Genomic DNA, 18914 nt, shown 5'->3' with positions numbered 1-18914 from the left:
AAAAACATTTTCATAAAAAAAACTTCCAATACAAGCAACTGTTGAGTATTCGTTCTTACCAGTACCAAATTTTAAGATCCTTAAGTATAAACAGCAGTATAAAGAGTACTGGAATGAGAGCCACTATATAGTAAAGAGAATCTAGATTCAAATTCTTATTTTGCTACTTACTCCCTTCTATAGATTGTTCCTCATCTGAAGATGAGAAATTGGGATGAAATTATCTCTAAGGTTTCCTACTAGCTCTAAATTTTATATTCATTCAGTGGCATCATTATATCAGTGGAGTCAGTTGGCACTTCATGAATGCTTATAGAATGTTAGAGCTAGAAATAACTTAATAACTAATTGTTAATGGTGCTGCTGATGAAGAATAAATCAGGAAGTATACACATAGTTGTTAAACAAAAAAAAAAGGAAGGAAGGAAAGGAAAGGAATAAATATTTATTGATCTATGTGCTAGATACATTGCTAAGTGCTTTACAAACATCTCATTTAATCCTCATAATCACCTTGTGAAGTAAGTACTATTATTATCCCCATTTTACAATTGAGGAAACTGAGGCAGACAGAGATTTTTTTTTTTTTTTTTTTACTTGCTAAAGGTCACACAACTCAGGCTTCCTTGAATCAGGTCTCATCCCACTCCAATTCATTGTGCATTCAATCATCAGGGTGTAAGTCTGATCATATTATACCCACTCAGTGATTTCCAATAAACCTTTACTACTACCTTTAAAATCAAATATTAAGTCCCATCTGGCCTTTAAAGCATTTAAAACCTGGTCCCTTCACATTTTTTTCCAGGCTTCTTAAATCTTATTCTTCTTCCAATACTAGTTTTGGTTTGTTTTTTTTTTTTTTTTTTAACATGTCACTCCTTCTGATTCCACATCTTTGCACTGCCAGTTCTCCAGGATTGGCGTGCTCTCCCCCTTCATCTACAATCCCTAGTTTCTCTGGTTTCTTTCAAGATTCAACTCAAATCCCAGCTTCTGTAGGAAGCTCTCTAGCCTCTCTACCTCTGGACTTCTCCTTTCAGATTATTTTATATGTAACCTAGTTATTTACATGTTGTCTCCTCCTTTAAAATGCATGCTTCTTGAAGGCAGGAAATATTTCTTGCCTTTATTAGTATCTCCTCTGACTTAGCATCTCCTGGGTACAAAATAAGGATTTAATAAAATAATTGATGAGGGATACAATAAAATAGCCAAAAAACATTTCCAGCACTCAATATGGGAGATTCTAAGTGGGAGAGCCAATGCATACATATAAGGAAGTGGTTTAACTAGCAGAGGTATTTTGGGTTGGAAAATTACAGGAAAGACTAATAGAGCCATATGAATAGTAGATTGGCACATCTTCCAGTATAAATGTTAGTGTTAATTGGATTATGATTCTAGGAATCATAATCTTTCCTCCATATCAAATCATAATGGATCCTAGATTTAGAGATGGAGGGGGCTTTAAGAGGTCATCACATACAACCCCTTCATTTTTACAGATTCCTTTGTACAGTCTACCCTTCCTCTCTCCCCCTACTTGAATACTTTCACTCAAGAGTTACACTTTTTGGAATTCCTAATTCCATCAAACTTTTACAAGAAGCCTTTACTGATAACCAAGTAGTTACCTCCTTCCTTTTTTGAAATCACTTTGTATCTATGGTGTGTGTGTGTGTGTATTTATGTGCTTGCTTAGCTCTATACAAGTCCTACACTCTACTCTCCTCCAGAAATCCCCCAGGGCAATCTCTATTTTATCTTTATTCCTAGAGCCTAGGATAGTCACCCACACACTAGAGGTGTTTTAATAAATGCTCAATGATCTTAGAAAAACATGAAATAATGAAGAGCAAAATGAGCAGAACCAAAAGAACACTATATAGACTAACAGCAAAATTGTTTTGATGATAACTTTAAGTGATTAAGTTATTTTAACTATTAAAATGCCTTATGAAAATGCTATCTGCATCCAGAGAAAGAACTGATAAATAAAAGTATATATAGAATACACACGTTTGTGTCTACTGGAAGGCATCTCTGGGGAAAGGAGAGAAGAGGGAAAGAGAGAAAAAGAAATTTACACGATAATTTTATTATACATTTAAAAGAAATAGCAAATTGTACATAATAGATTTGCTGTTTCATGTGCAATGAACTTTTATACTGTTGCGGAAATGCTTGCTTTATTCTATAAATAATATATATTTTTTAAAAAGAAAAAAATAAATACTTGTGGAATCTGAATTGAATTCTGATTCCAAAGCTAGTATTCTTTCCTTTATACTACATTGTCTCTAAATTTCATCTCTCTCGAACTGCAGCTCTTAGTACGTTCTGCACACAGTAGTGGCTTTAGTCGAACGAATGAATAAATTGTGTTCAATGAGCGAAGGGGCTGGTATATGTTGGAGGGGAAGGGATTGAGAAAAAAAAATTAAGGAGTAATTTTGCCTCATTCCTCCTGTTCCTCCATCCCGACTTCTCTGCCCCTGATGTTCTTCTAACCATGAAAGCCCAACTATATCCAATGTGGTGTATACTTGGTCAAAAAGCTTGGTCCAGTATAGAAGGGCAGTCGGACTGTCCCGGGTCAGAGACTAGGTTAGAGATCCAGACTCTGAATCCGTCCAAAAGGCTTACCAAAGGAACTATAGAAATGCTAAACAGTAACAGATCTCCGGGCGGAAAACAATGTGGCTTTAATTGTTTGTGTTCTTCAAGGTCCCAGCCTGAGACTATCTCCCTCCCTCCCCCCTTCCTATTCCTCCTTTCAGCTTCTCCCGGCAGCTGGCTTCCCTTTAAACTTGAGTCTCCCAGATGCCAAGAGAAGGTAAATGAGGAAGAGGGTGGGGGCGAGCAAACTATTACTCCCTCTAAGAAACTAGGGTCCGCCAGCTAATAGAAGCGAAGGAGAGGGAGAGAAGGAGGAGTGGGAAGGGAGAAAACGGGGTCCCATTGGATGGAAGAGGTTGTGACGAAGAGAAGAGGGTGGAGATTTCCCGGAGTGAACAGGGATGGGTGGGGGGAGATCGAGGAGGAGTGGGAGGGGAAAGCAACCCCTGTTCAGTTTCTGGTCCTGTGCTTCAGGGCCCCCTGAGATTGGGATAGGATCCCAGGGACTGAGGTTCTGGGCTCGGCCTCTTTCCTTGCTCTGCTGGCTGGCGGGAGGAAGCGCTCGCCAGCTGGACGCCCCCTCCCCCTCCTCTGCCTCGCTGCCACCCCCACCCCGGCTGGAGTCCAGCTCTTGCATTTCAACTGTTGGGTTTAGCTCTTGGGGACTTTTTTGTGTTTGTATATTTCCTCCTCTTTCTCCTTTGTTACTCCGAAAATCCTTCCAGGCTGGAGGGAGGGACGACCGGGTTCTCATGGAAGGCTGCTGCCGCTAAGTACCCCCTCCTCAGCCTTGAAAGTACTCGAGGGAAAAAAAAAAAAAAGGCTCCCCCTACTCCCCGCTCCGACCCGTTGCCTGCTTTCTCTCCGCTGTAGCCAGCTGCTACAGCTCGGGCTTCATTGATGCTTAACGGTGAGTAGCAGGGGGTGGGCATCAGGGTGAAGGGGAAAGCGCCGCAAGTCACATATTTGCAGAGAATCCGAAGGGGTGTTTAGACGGATTAAAGATAAAACTCGCTGTTCTCCTGAGTGTCCCTCTTTCTCCTTCCTTTTCTCCCCAAATCTGGGCCAAGTTTTTTTTTTTTTTTTGGGGGGGGGGGTGAAGGAACAGAAATACTCCCAGAAACGCGAACCCCGTATGTCCCACCAATCCCTGAGATCGGCTTTGGCTTTCCTGGGATCTATGAGAGTATCTGAACCCCTCTCAGCCTAAAATGTGAACCCGAGTGGAAGGTCTAGGACCTGAGCAGAGCCCCGGCTTTGTTTCCCCGATTCCCTCCCCAGCCCCCTTCTCCCTGCCTTTGTGCTCTCCAACTGTCCTTTGTTGTGGTTGTCGGGAGAGTTAAATCTAAGCATGGGCTGGGATTCTTCCTAGAGGGAGCTCAAGTTCTTGGCAAGAAACTTTGCTGGCAATTTAAAATATGTACAGCATACATATGTTGCTGAAGGATAGGCTCTCTCCCCTTTCTTTGTTGAAGCATCTTTGATACTCTGCTATCAGCTTGGAATATCTAGAGAAGATGCCCACCTCTAATTATTCGTGCTTGTTGGACAAGTATGGCATTTCAAGAGTTTGCCTCAAGCAGACCAAGGATAGTTTCTGTGCTGCCTTCTTGATGGAGCCCCCAGCTTATGACCCAGAGCCAAAGTAATTTTTTCCTGGCTTCTTTGCTCCCCCTGAGATCATTCGTTTCAAATCTGTGAGAGTCACTGAGTTCCTTCCAGCTGAAGTTTTGTTTTGTTTTGTTTTAACTTAGAAGGCAGTGTGAGAATTAGGGTTTTCTCTTTAATAGGGAAGCAGCAGCTTTCTTTAGCAGAACTATATTAAGGGCTGGAATAAAAGTAGAAAAAGCATTTATATAGCACCTTGAGGTTTGCAAAATCTTTTAAGATGTTTTCATTTGGTATTTCCTATGGTATGATGGATGCTATTATCTTCATTTTACAGATCAGGAAATTGAGGTTGTGACTTGTTCAGAATCACATAATTGTCTAAACCTGGATTTCAGTTTAGGCCTTTCACTTTCCAAGTCCAATGCTCTATCCACTCACTGTCCCACCTACCTGATACTTGGAAGACCCTGATTACAAACCAACAGATTTCCATTCTTCTGAGTGTTGCTGGCTGGGTGGCTAGTGAAGAGAATGTTTTCTTAAGTTCCTGCCAGATCTCAGTTTAATGGATTCAAGAAGGTTTTATTTTAAGGCTGGAATGAGGGAATGGTGTCTGTGTCCCATCTCCATTCTTCTTCTCCCTCTCCCCCCTTCCCTCTGTACTTCTCTGAAAATTAAGCAAAATATGATAGAAGGATAAAGCAGTACTAGGACTTGTCCAGAAACTCACACTAAAGATCAATTTTTACTTTCTTTATATCATCATCCCTCCTTGTTATGTCTCAGGAAGATGAGATATTCAAGATCTCTAGGATCCTACTAAAGAAAGCCCCTCCAAGCAATAGGTAGTTGGGGATTCAATAGAAAAAAAAAAAAAAAAAAACCTGCTGGGAAAGAAATCAACTCTGTTGTAATCATGATCTTTTGTTCCCATTTCTTGAATTCTTAGCCTAATTTTCCACTGAGAGTTTCGACTCCCAAGAGTTCATTTCTTCAATTTCTCAGTTCTTAAAATGACCAAGGGAACCAGTTTCTTATATGTCAGAATGAGGTAACTGATCTTGTCTTGTATAAAACATCTGGGGCCCTCTACTTACTTCCTTTCTCTGGGCTCTGGAAGACCAAGTATTCATCTAGCCCTGTGTTCTTGAACAATAGGTTCCATTCAATTCAATTCAGAAATATTAAACACCTACTAAATGGAGAGGTTTGAATGTGCTAGGGATCAAAAACTGAAACTGATGTAGTTAAATTTGAAAAGTGAGCCTTTCAGTTGTGGAATCCTGGAAGACTTTCTAGAGACACCTGAGCAGGATCCTGAATGAGGAGATACAGCTGACCACGAAGCTTTTCTCAATTCTCCCAAACTCCAGGGAACAAGACTGAGGCATTCTGGGCCAGTGAGTCTGTAATGACAAACCACTGTCCATGTTTCAAGAGAGGTATATGGAGAAGAAAATCAGATCTTCAGCAAAAAGTTGGAAGGCTATTACAGATGATATGACTCAGTTCACAAAGTACACAATGGACAAGAAAGTGGTAAGGGAGTTAAGTTCCCAGAGGCCTTTTTTCCCCCAAATAAAATCAATTCTGCTTTCTTTCTCTTCCTGATCCTACCTTTGCTATCTCCAAGAGTCCCAAAGTCTTAATCCTTGACAGTGGAAGTAAAATTTTTTTATCATTTGTGTGTCCTTGGGCAAGCAACTTAAATCTCCCTGCAACCTCCATTTTTTCATCTATAAAATGGGGAAAGAGTTGAACTATGTGGTCTCTGGGGTCTCAACTATCTCTAGAACTATAAGGTCTCTGTTTTCTCCTAACTTCCTCTAACTTCTCTTAACTTCCTTTGCTTCTATTGGGGAAGAGAAGAATTTGGGTGACTCTTAGACACCAGTTAATAGGCTGTAGTTATTGCCAAAAAATTCTCATTTTTTTGGTTATAAGTTATAAATTGATCTCATTTCTCCAAGAATCCTGAGTAGTGTTATAGCAAAATGTGTTCATTGTACTAAGATTTCTAATGAAATCTTCTCCCCTCCCCCATCTCTGCCAAGGATAGATATGAAGAAATGAAATAAAATCAACAACCTCTCCTCATAAAGCAGGAGCTAGCCGACCACTTTTCCTGGAAGATTAGTGCCTTCCCTCTGTGATTATTTATAATTTATCCTGTATGTATTTTGTTATACACAGTTAATGTCTCCTCACCTAGCAGAGGCTCAGTAAGTCTTGCTAAATAGAATTCTGGGCTTGGATTCCACCAAGAAGCATTTATGTGCCACGTACTCTACTAAATGCTAGAATTAGTGAGATAAAAACAAACCAAAAATTCTAGAACTTTTCATTTGATCTTATCTAATGTAGACACTGGTTTTTCTGTGTGTGCCATAATAGTCAAATATTAGCTCCTTAAGGGCAGGGACTATTTTATTTCTGTTGCTCAGCCCAATGCTTGACCAAGCAGCATAATTTAGTAGACATGGAGCTAGTTTTAGAGTCACAAATAACTAGTTTCAAATCTTAGGTAAAAATCCCATGTGTCTATGGGATAGTCACTTCAGTGCTCCAGGGAATTCTCAAAGGTACAGATTCATTTCCTAACTGTGGTCAAAGGAATCTCCACATTAAAAGTTTTGTTCATTGATATCATATATCTGAATCATAGAACCCTATCTTCCCCCTCCCAAAAAAACCAAATTAATTAACAACAAACCTACAGTATCTGGCACATAGGATCTGAGATTTAGAGCTGCAAGGAACATTAGAAAATAGTGAGTGTACACACACACACACACACACACGTTTAGGCACCTAGTCTCACTTTATAGATGAAGAAATGGAGGCACAGGGATTAATGATTTGTCCTTGGTCACAGAGCTGGTAAGTATCTGATGTAGGATTTGAGCTCAGGTCTTCCTCGCTCCAACTACAATGGCACTGCACTGTTGTTCAATGGTTTTAGGAGGGTCTGACTTTTCATGACACCATTTGGGGTGCTCTTGGCAAAGATACAGGAGTGTTTTGTCATTTTCTTTTCTGGTTCATTTTATAGATGAGGAAACTGAAGCAAATAGGGTTAAGTGACTTGCCAAGGAACACACAGCTAGTAAGTGTTTGAAATCAGATCTAAATTCTGGAACATTAGTTCCCTATTCCAGGTATGGCACTCTATCCACTGCCCAATCTAGCCAAGAATGCTGTACGTATCAGAAACTTAATAAATGCTTGCTTATTGAATTGCCTCCCCAGATGGAAATTTGCAGCTTCTCCACCTTTCCTCATTTTTAAAGGCTATCTTTCCTCTTCCTCTGTCTCCCTGTATGAGATATCTGTCCTATCTATTAATGAGAGTGATGAAAGGCTAAACCACATTTTGATGGAGATGTGTGGAAAGAAGTTATTACAAGCCCAAACCAAGAGACAGTCATGGGTTAAGTCAAATAGCTATGACTTCATTCTCACCATACCAAATTATTCCCCCCAAATTCTACAAATTCTGGTATCTAATCCTGAAATGGATTGGGATGAACTGGAAAAGGATACTTAACCAGTCTTCTTTTTCTTTTTTTTTTATCCTTACCTGGCTGGTAGTATTTCCATATGATCCTTCCTAGAAGTATTGGAATGACCTGGAGGAAAACTCTCTTTAGGGGTCCCTGAAAGTCTTTTAATTTTTATCTGTTAAGAATAAATGTACTTAAATTATCAATGTGTGCCTGGTGAATTTAGATGTATAAATATATTTCCTCATACCAATCATATGAGGCAAATAATGTGAGTATTATTTTCATTTTGTGGATGAAACTGAGCAACCCAGAGAGGTGACCTAACTTGCCCACAGTAATACAGTTAGTTTTTTATTTGTCCATGGTCATATGGCTAGTTTTAAGAACTCAGCCTTCCTCATATGGCTAGTTTCAGAGCCAAGACTTGGACCCAGGTCTTCTGACTAAGGCCAATGTAAACAATGTAAGGGAAAACTTCCTGGCTTCCTTCAAGTCACAGTTAAAGCCTCATTTAAAGCCTTACAATCTACAAAAAGCTTTTCCTGATCCCCCCTTAATGCTAGTGCCTTCCCTCTGTGATTATTTACAGTTTGTCCTGCATATATCTCATTTATACATATTTGGTATCTCCTGACCTAGTGGAGGCTCAATAGTCCAGTGAATAGAATTCTAGGCTCAGAGTTGGGATAACCTAAGTTCAAATATAGCTTAATACTTCCTACTGTTGTAACCCTTGGAAAGTTATTTATCTTCTGCCTGCCTCAGTTTCTTCAACTGTATAACAATAATAGCAATTGCCTTCCAGGGTTGTTATGAGAATCAGATGCAATAATATTTGTTAAAGTACTTAGCACATAGTAGGCTCTTAAACTCTTGTTTCCTTTCCCCCTCATTAAATTATAAATTCTTTAAGAATAGGAACTTTCTTTTGCCTTTCTTTGTGTCCCCAAAACTTACTACAGTATCTGACATGTGGTAGACTAGTAATAAATGCTTATTGTCTAACTGACTAGAATATATCCAGAAGTAGTCTTGCTTAGGAGATTGTGGGTACCCTAGAGGTCGTTGGGCAAAGGCCTAATGTCTGCTCTGAGGATTCTTTCTAGTTATGGATTGGACAAGATTGAGGGTTCTTAACTTTTTGGTGACATAAATCCTTTTATAGTTTAGTGAATCCTACAAACCCTTTCTCAAGAGTTTCACTTATTGACTATATTCACAATTGAAAGAAAGGTAAATGGTAATTAGAGGTTAGTGAAAATAAAGATTTTTTTTTCTCATTCAAAATATGGGCTTCTTAAAATCTATGCACAGACCAATCCATAAACCCATCAACAATCCTAGTCTAGATGGACTAGATCTCTTCCATTTCAGATCTTTTTTATTCTATATTCTTTTATCATACCATGTACTCTATCAAAATGAAGAGCCCAATCAAGCCATCCATTGAATCTGTGATTTGGTCATTTTCAGTATAATGTCTTCTTTTTTTCTTGGCAAAAATACTGGAATGGTTTGCCATTTCCTTCTCCAGCTCATTTTACGGATGAGGGAACTGAGGCAAATTGACTTAAGTGACTTGCCTCATGTCATAATGGCTAATAAGTATTTGAGATTTGAACTTGTGTCTTCCTGACTCCTGTCAGCATTCTGTCTACTGCCCTGGAGTCAGATAGCTTCAAAATCCTTTTCTAACCAGCCCTTGAATGAACCAGCTAGCCAATCTAATAATAGTATTAACTAGTGTGTGTGCGTGTGTGTGTGTGTGTGTGTGTGTGTGTGTGTGTGTGTAGAGGGGAGGGTTGCCACTCTACCTATTGAGGGGACCATTGAGCCCCATGAAATCTATGATCCTATTTGTAGGAGCTGAGGTACCCTCTGTTTCATCCATAACATTATCTCCTCTCTTTCCAGGATGTGCCTGCAGCCTGGGACTGATCTACAACAACAGGTCGTGCACAATGCCCCCCATCAGTTTCCAGGACCTCCCGCTCAACATCTACATGGTCATCTTTGGCACAGGCATCTTTGTCTTTGTACTCAGTCTCATCTTCTGCTGCTACTTTATCAGGTGAGTAGAGAGAAGAAGAGACTGGAGAGCTTAGGGAGGCTCCTCTTGAAGATTCAGACTTAGGCTATGTGTATTCTCATGCTGCCGGGGCTTATAGCCCACTCTGTCATCTGTGTCTCCTTTAGTCTCTCTTGCTGTATTTACCTGGCCCTGTCACATTATTCCAGGGGGTTTGGCAGGTCATCCCACAACTTGTCTGATTCCTGGGTTATTCTAAGGGCATCAAACACTGACTTGTTGTGATAATGTTAATGATACCTTAAGAAATACCCTTCTGATTCCCCCCTCCCCGCCTTCCCTCAGAGGGTGACAGGAGGCAGATGGGCATTAGTCACACCAACAGTACCTCCCTCTGTACTCCTGGGAAATCCCTTCTCTTTCACTATTGGTCCAGGGGCTAATTTTAGAAGGAAGATGTCTGGGGAGTATCTTGTTTATTCCTCCTGAGCCCTTATTTTTGAGATGGAAAAACCAAAAGCAACACTTGTTCTCTATTGTTCTGGGATCCAGAAGAGCATGTGAGATTGTCAGGAACCTCTGAATGCCAGGAATCCCTTTTCATTGAAATGCAAGAGTGGAGGGAAGGAACACAGCTGGTATTACAGAAGGTCTTCTCCAGGGATGACCTGGAGATGGACATCAGAACAAAGCATGTGTGCAGCCTATTAGGCCATAATCCAATCTCTACTCAGATGTTCCAGAAGTCAGGGACACTGAATGAGATGAAACTGCAGAAGAACTCGGGACCTAGGGTAGTTAGGAAGTAGTAGACAGAACAACAGATTTAGAATTAAAGGACCTAAGTTTGAATTCCATTTCTGTTACTCACTAGCTATCTGGAATTTTGGCAATCACTTAATTTCTTCACCTCTATTAAGGGATTTAGCATAGGTAATTCTAAGATCTTTTCTATCCCTAAATTCTATGATTTTAGATTTCTAAATAGGCTTTTGGATACTTCAGATGGAAGAAGCTACTGAGAAAAGTCACTGCTATAACCCTCCCGAGAGAGAGGAAGTATTCTTGTGACTTATAGTATTGACCCCAGGTCTGACATTACTTTTTTTCATTCTCTTAACTTGTAATTTTTCAGATACATGTCCCTAAGCCTGGAATCTTCTAGTTTAGGGTTTCTGCAGACAAGATCATGAAATCATAGAGAAAGAAGGAACCTCTGAAATCATTTTGTCCAGCTCCTCTCAAAGTACAGTGGAAGAAAAAGGTCCAGAGGGGAAAATTGAATTGCCGTAGGTCAAACGGCCAGTTATATACCAGAACCAGGACAACAATTCAGGTCAAGACCGTGGTTTCTTCTTTCCTCTTGTACTATTTATTTGATCCCAGTCATTTGGGAATGTGAGACCTGAAGAAGGAAAAAGTAAGAACAACATCTATGCTACTTCTTCACAAGTGGCTCTTTTTCTATCTGAATTCAGTTTGTTTCCAGTTAATAAAAAGTTGTCCCACTGCCTACCTCTAACTAAGAGCATTTGGAGGAGAAAAGATCATCTCAGGGAAGTCCCCAGAGAGAAAGAGGCAGGCTAGAGAAATACCATGGATGATTTATTTATCATGGGGCTTAGAGGACTCTGTGAAAACCAACTCTGTTGATGCTTCTGCCTCACACCCCACCCCCATCCTACAGGGATAGACTAGAGAATGAAGTGATCAGCATAATATCCTGGAAAGAACATGGTCAGAGGAGTCAAGAGTCTTGTGTTATAGGCTTAGCCCAGCCACTAACTAAAATGGGAGACCTCTAGAGTCATAGTTCCACTCTTGGCTTCGGTTTCAACCTCTCAAATTAGGACTTTGTACTAGATGGTTGCCAAGAGAGAGTGATAGTGTAATGTAGGGGAGCGAGTGTTGGATTTGAATTCAAGCTCTGGGTTCAAATCCTATCTCTGATTACTTATCATTTGTGGTAATAAGTAATTAAGTCCAAGTCATTTGATCTTCTTTTGACTTGGTTTCCTCAATTTTAAAATGAGGAACTTGAATTATGATTTCCAAGGTCCCTTAAAGCTTTGGTTCTCTAATTGCTAAGGTTTTGGGGTTTTTTTAATTCTCCAAATCCTATAAGCCTCTTCTTTCCCCTTCCCATTTCCTCCCCAATCCCTCTTTTCTCAAGAGGCTATGGAATTTTTGATTTGGTTGGAAGATGGTTTGAAGGACCAAGGAGTACCCATCGTTGCCTATGGCAAGCTGGTGACTAAGGGCTGGTATTAACAAGGCATAGAGGGGAGCCTGGGGGGCATGTGTCGCTGGCACTATTTACTGCTTTGGCTAAAGGTAAAAGGACAGCTGAATAGCCACAGGATGCCAAAACCTGCCCAGTCCTCAGTGGCATTAATACCACCTGTCCCTGGAGCAGCAACCTTCCCAAATGCTCATCCCTGTTCCCCTTAACAGCCTCAGTGCCACTGGTGTCTGGCATTTCTGGAGTCTGTGTGAGACAGACAGATAGACGGAACGAAGAACAGAGAGAGGGGGAAGAGAGAGCTGAAGAGGGAGAAAGTGGAGAGAAACAGAGAGATGGAGAGATTGTGTGCCTATGTATGAATGTGGGATTTTGTGTGTCTCTTTATGTGTATGTGGGAGAATAGTGACTGGTGTGTATGTATATGAGAGAAAAAGAGAGATTGTTTGTGTGTGTGTGTGTGGTAATTCATGTGTTTCTGTGTCTATATTTAGAAAGAGACCCAAGCTTAGAAGCCACTTCCTTTCCAGCCTTCTCAGTTTCCTTCTCAGCCAAAATGGGACCATGGCCACCTACCCCCAAACCATGAGCTCATCAGCACACAACTAGAAGCTGGTTCCCTCGTTGCCCTTCTTCCCTGTCTTTCCCTGGCTCATTCTTCTGGCTTCCCTGAGGGCCTCCCTGCTTCTGTTCCCCAGGCAGGATGAGGGGGACATCAAGGCAGGAAGTGGCAGGAAGGGGACGATTATGGGGCGGGGGGAGGGCTGGCCTTATTGTTTCTGAGGGAGGAGAGGAGCCTGCTGACTGTATTTTTAAATGGCCCTATTGAAACCAGAGGATATTTTTAGATGCCTTGCTCATCCGACAGCTGAGAGGGCCACCTGCCCAAAGCTGTTGGCACTACATTCCCAGTTTGGTACCCTGTTGCCCTTGCTCATCCTGTCCTTCCCCCTCCCCATCCCCTAGCTAAACCTTTCCCAGAGTGGAGCCTGCTTTTTTCCATTCCAGCCATCAAGCAACCTCCCTCCTCCACATTCCAAGAGGTAAAATTTATCCTGTTCTCCCCTAGTGGCAGCAAAGGGAAAGGGTCGGGGTGGGGGGCGTAACAGTTGCTTCAAGCCCAGACTTCACAGAACAAAAGACATGAGAGATTCGTACTAAAAAAAAAAAATCGATCCTCAAACCCTGAGATTAGGGTTCTAACAAGTACAAGCATCCGGGGCTTCCCGTAGCCTCTGCAACTAGTGGAATCGCTGGGACTGCTGGCAGTCTGATCTCGTTCCCTCTGCCTCCCAACTTTGGCAAAGTGGGCTTTGCTAAGCTTTCTGCCATCTCCACTTCTGCCTTGTCAGTTTTCCCCCTTATCCTTGTCTGGGGCCTCTTCAACAGTCTGAACAGTTGTGGGAGTGGAAAACTGGCTCTGCTTCCCTAGCAATCACTAGATAAATAACTGCTATATAACCTAAAACTCTTTCCCTCCTCTACTTCTTTCTTCCCACAGCAAACTCAGGCACCAGGCACAGAGTGAGCGGTATGGATATAAAGAGGTAATACGGGCTTACACATGCATGCACGGGCTTACACAAAATCACTTTTGCTTGGGAGAGTACCCAAAGTGAACATTAAAGGGAGGGGACTCTAGAGGCAAAGGACTGGTACTCAAATCCCAATTTTGATGCTGATTAGGACTTGTGTGATTCTAGACACCCACCCAACTCCTCTAGGATAAGATGAGACATTCCTTTCAGATTCAGATCCAGAATCCTATGGGTCTAGAACTCAAAATCTCCAATCTGTCGCACTTATAGCTTGCTCGTAGGCAGCCTCACTATAGTCTGGAGGTTAAATTCCCCTTCAACCATTTCCAATTGCCCCAGACATGAGAACCTTAGACCTGAAGTCATTGCCTATTGATGAGAGGGAGAGACCATGGGATTCTACAGCCCTTTTTAGAGGACCACTTTCTCCATATCTTCATGCAACCCTTGTTCTTCATCAACAAGTATTTATTAAGCACATTCCTATGTGTTCAAGTATTATGTTAAGTGCTTGGGATACAAAGAGAGACAAATACAGTCCCTGCCTTTAAAGAGCTCACAGTTCTGGTGGGAAGATAACATCAAACATCTGTGTGGATACAAAACAGTGTAAAGAGGAGATCATCTCAGATGGAAGGTACTAGTAGAAAAGTCTTTTGCAGTCGGGAGGATTTGAGCTGATCTCAAAAGGGAAGGAGGAGGGCATTCCATGCCTGAGGAAACAGCTAGTGAAAAAGCCAGTTTGGGAAGGTGGAGTCTCATAATTCAAAGAGTAACAAGGAGTTCACCATATCATCACTGGATAGAGTCCTCAGGGTGGAGAAAAATGGAAGAAGACTGGAAAAGGGGTTAGGTTATAAAAGAGTTTTAAAAGCCAAACCTGATAGTCCTTTTCTTCCTTTCAGGTGGTACTGAAAGGTGATGCTAAGAAGTTACATTTATATGGGGTGAGTGCATCAAGGAAGCAGAAAGACAATGCTAATTTGTATGGAGACCTTATTTATTCCCTTTTGTCCCTCAGCCCACTGTGTCCTTGGAGATAGAGAGAAAGCCGTGGTTTTTCTTACCCCTTACATGAAAAGAGACAAATTCCTTTTTATGTCTTCTGATATTTGATAAGCTTTGTTGTGATCTATATGAGAATTCTTTCCATTAGATTACAGCCCCTCCATGCCTAGTTTCAGGGAGCTGGATGGCACACTCTATCCATTGTTCTTCTGAATTCATCTTCCTGATTTCAAATCTGCCCTCAGACACTTACTAGCTCTGTGACCCTGGGCAAGTCACTTAACCCTGTTTGCCTCAGTTTCCTCATTTGTAAAATGATCCAGAGAAGGAATGGCAAATTTTTTTCTGTATCTTTGCCAAGAACACTTCAAATGGAGTCACAAAGAGTTGGACATGACTGAAAAATGACTAAACATGCCTAGTTTCATGAATAGTTCTGATGGGGAGAAAATTATTCATCACCTGGTGGCCAGATTTTGGTAATTTGTCTTCCTACTTTTAATCAGAATATCCTATCACCAAGCTCTTTCTAATTTGGAAGAACTTACCAGCTCTTTGTGCTTCATTTGACATATGTAGCCTTTAGAGAACTGAGTCACTTCCACACCCTCATGGTAGCACCTCAGAGTAGACCTGAAGAGAGATACTCCTTCCTTTATTTATTTAACTCAAGAAATAACATATTTAGTATCTGCCATATGCAGGGCCACGTATAAAGGCCAAAATGAAACAGTGTCTGCCTTCAAGGAGTTGATATTTTATTTTCTACTTTACATATTGTGCAATGTGCTGAGAATGATGCGCAGTTTAAATGAGACAGTCTCTGACCTCAAGGAGCTCACCATGTAGTAGATTCTGCCTATTTCACAACAGTGGATAAGTTTATGAAACTTATTATATGATGAAGATGGAAAAAATAGAATTTAATTCTAAAAGGATTTTTAAAAAAGCAGATTTATGGATAAAGAATCATTAACAGTTACAAAAAGAAGCTAGACTATATACCTTATCATTAAAATTTATGTCAATCTTAGCTGTAAGGCCTTCTTTTTTCAGGAAAATACTGAGCTTTCATGACATGATGTCATGAAAAAACATGGAGTCAGAGCCCCTGGATTTGAATTCCATCTTACCACCTTAGTAATGTGGGCTTGTAATCCCAATTTTCTGTGTTCAGTGTCCTCATCTGTAAAATGAGGGAGTTGACTAAATAACCTATAAACTCCCTTCCCACTCTGTCAGTGACCATGAATCAAGCACAACATGACAATTCCTGCTCCCTCCACTGCCCTTTCCCTTAGACCAGTCCTTCTCCCCAGCTGATCCCTTACTTTAGATATTCTCCCATGGCTAACCCATTTCTCACTCTTTCCCCTTCCATCTTAAGAGGAAAATCATAGGCCAGGTTATTCCTGGATCTATTGCATACACATACTTACAATTGGCTCCAGTTTACTATTTCCAAATTGATCCATTTTTATCTACTTTAAGTAACTCTGGAAAAGTTGATAGTTTGCTAAAATATTCTCTTTTGACCATTTTTCCCCTTGGAGGGTGGGTGGTAGTAGAAGAAAGATGAATGATCTGTGTGTCTGTAAACAACATATACACAGAGTTCTTCAGGGAGTAGGAGGTGTGACTAGACAGATGGCTGAACAGACAGGACTTCCCCTCACCCCATTCTTTTCTCCCAGTGTGTTCTGTTTTGTTCGAACAGTGAGCAAATGTCTTTTCCCTTGGCCTCTGCTTGCTCACCTGTAAAATGAGAGCCTAAATGATCCCCAAACTTCTCTCAGGGCTCTGAAACCTATGATCCTAAGTTCACAGATAAACCCCAGAATAAGACTGATGTCTTCTTATTCTATGCACCTGGCCACTAGCCAGTATTCCTCTAGAATAAGTTCAGTAGTTGGGGGCAGGGTAAGGCAGTGGAGTGGGGGAAATAAAACAATCTAAGTTTGGACTGAGTGAAATCATACAATTCACACTCCCCTATTCCCTTCCCCCTCTCTGTCCACAGCAGACTTGTGCTGTCTGCCTAGAAGACTTCAAGGGGAAAGATGAGCTTGGTGTGCTACCTTGTCAACATGCTTTCCACAGGAAGTGAGTCATCGCCATGGGGACCTCTTGATGTGGGGGATACTAAGGGGGTACCTTTTCAGCCAGGAGACACATCGTGCTTTCCAAGCGTTCCCTCCCCATTTCTTTCCCACTGAGGTGGAGGATGGAGGACAATGAGGAAACCTGTTTCTCCTACAGTGTTCTTGGCCCTGCCTGCAGCAGACCTGTGCCTAGTCTGGGAACACTGCCATGCCAGGCAGTCCTAATGGTGGGGAAGGACTGGCAGGACTAAGGCTAGGGTTCTGATACATCCTTAGTGTTGTGATACAGTCAAGAGATGTGAATTAAAATCCTAACTCTGCCACGTACTTTGTGACCTCAGCAAGTCAAATTAATACTTGTGTTCTGTGTAATAGGATAACTACTTATCTCAGAGGTCCCTTGTAGGGAAAGTACTTTGAAAACCTTAAAGGACAACAGAAATATTAATAAATAACAATTAATATTGTTCTTCTGGGTCTTTTGCAGGGCAGTGCTGGGGGAAGGGCCATGTAGGGAGAAGGATGGTATCAGGAAAAAAGAATAGTGGGTTGAGGGTAGAAATTCTAAGCTAAGCAGTGAAAGAAACCTGTGTCCTCTCCCTTCAGGTGTCTGGTGAAGTGGCTGGAAGTCCGATGCGTCTGTCCTATGTGCAATAAACCCATCGCTGGCCCCCCAGAGGCCACTCAGAGCATTGGCACCCTCCTGGATGAACTGGTCTGAAGACCGCCTTTTCCCGAGGACTCAGACACCTAAATGCCAAGTGCCTGCCTGGTCTACTCTTTAACTGCATGGCCTACAGTGTAGCAGGTGCCCCTTGGGGCCGTCCCTTTAGCTGGAAAGAGAATGGGCAGGCTGGTCCTTGCCCTTCCTTATGAAGGGGTAAAGTCCAGAGCCTCCTTCTCCTTCTGTCTCCCTTCTCCAGCGCTCTGACACCTCCTTCCCTGCTACTCTACCTTGTTGATGTCGCTCACAGGTCAGGGTTGCTAGATTGTGGTGCTGGACTTTCTACTTGTCATTTGCTGTAGAGAAATTAGACATCTCCTGACACAATGAAAGGTTTGGGTCTGAGCAAAAAAAAAGACCAGGGGCCATCAGGGAAATCAAGCCCATTATTCTTCAGGATGATCAGGACTAGGCTAGTCACCCCACCCAGGCAGGAACTTCTTCATTAGATTCTCACAGTTGTTCCTTGATGGGGAGGAAGGGATGAGGCAGGCCCTGTCCCCATTGGTAATTCTTCCTCTCTTTCCTCACCTACCTTCAAGCAGATATCTGGGAGGAAAGAAGGGGATACAAAGAGTAAGGCACAGGTTGGGGGTGGGGGGTGTAGTGGATAACAAGTTCTGCCTGTGGCAGAGATGATGGAGGGCCAATAGGCCACCTCCATACTTTTTTTTAAAAAAAGTTAATGTTTACATTGGACTTTCAGAAACAGCAGCTGGCTGGCTGAACTGACAAAATGTGGGAGCAAGCACCCTGGCCAGAGCTGGGATCTGTGGGGTCACCAGTTTCTTAACCTGCCCTTTTCCCACTTCCCTTAGTTACTCCTAGAACTCCTCTTCCCACTGTCCTGGGTCCTGAAGGGTTTTGTGCATCTCCCAGCAGAAGATGTATTCCCTATCACCAGGGTGATTTCCAGGGGTCAGATGAAAATAGGTGTTTCTTGAAGGGGGGAAAGTGATGGGGGTGGGGGTGTAGTGTTGAGGATGGAGGAGTCTGGAAACCTTGGACCAGATGCCCTTTTCTCTTTTGTAAATAGTATTTTTATACCTTAGTCTCCTCACTGTCTCAGGCTTTGTACATGGGACACTTGGGGAGTCCCATTTCTCCCCATAGTGGGTGGGGGGGGTTGGGACAAAGGGTGTATGCAAAGAAACAAATAAAGCAGATTGTCTAAATATTGTTGTTGTTGATGCGGTGAGAGCCCATTGGGAGAAGCCAGAATTTTAGGTGCTCTGATCATAATTAAGGAAAGACAAATCCCCCTTTACTTTAGAGCTGTCTTCATAAAAGAAATTATGGTGTCAGTGCTAGTTGATGTATATATTAGCAGCTATGTACACTAGAATGAGACTATCTCCAATATCCAGTAAAAAATCATAGACATGGAAGACTCATCTATATTGCCTTGTCTTAGAGAAGCACATTGGATTTGGAAGTCAGAAAAAATTAATGTGAGTTCTGCCTCTACCACTTACTGCAATTTTGAGCAAGTCATTTAACTGCTTTGATCAATTTATTTCACTATCTGTGGT

At 41.8% G+C, this 18914-nt stretch overlaps 1 protein-coding gene across 2 annotated transcripts; it reads left to right on the top strand.

The window, feature by feature from the left end:
- Window positions 1-3005: 3005 nt before the first annotated feature.
- Window positions 3006-18055, top strand: RNF122 (ring finger protein 122). Of its 2 annotated transcripts, none has more exons than XM_012539960.3 (6): window positions 3006-3532; window positions 9654-9810; window positions 13512-13557; window positions 14454-14495; window positions 16580-16659; window positions 17265-18055. In XM_012539960.3, the coding sequence occupies exons 1-6, from the start codon at window positions 3523-3525 to the stop codon at window positions 17377-17379; spliced, it is 450 nt and encodes a 149-aa protein (XP_012395414.1). In that variant the 5' UTR covers window positions 3006-3522; the 3' UTR covers window positions 17380-18055. The 2 variants fall into 2 exon arrangements, with proteins under 2 accessions (XP_012395414.1, XP_003758018.1); XM_003757970.4 differs by having other exon boundaries at window positions 3007-3532; window positions 16577-16659.
- The last annotated feature ends 859 nt before the right edge of the window (window positions 18056-18914 follow it).

Source organism: Sarcophilus harrisii, chromosome 2 (genome assembly GCF_902635505.1).
Source record: "Sarcophilus harrisii chromosome 2, mSarHar1.11, whole genome shotgun sequence".
Classification (NCBI taxonomy): Eukaryota; Metazoa; Chordata; class Mammalia; order Dasyuromorphia; family Dasyuridae; genus Sarcophilus; species Sarcophilus harrisii.
Note: the sequence above shows the minus strand (reverse complement) of the source record. Positions and strands in the feature narration are given on the sequence as shown.

Bases quoted from the DNA above. Each gene is read 5' to 3' on its own strand.
- RNF122 (XM_003757970.4), top strand. The intron at 13,558-14,453 runs GTAATACGGGCT...TCTTCCTTTCAG, and splicing joins AGCGGTATGGATATAAAGAG to GTGGTACTGAAAGGTGATGC. The intron at 14,496-16,576 runs GTGAGTGCATCA...CTCTGTCCACAG, and splicing joins AGAAGTTACATTTATATGGG to CAGACTTGTGCTGTCTGCCT.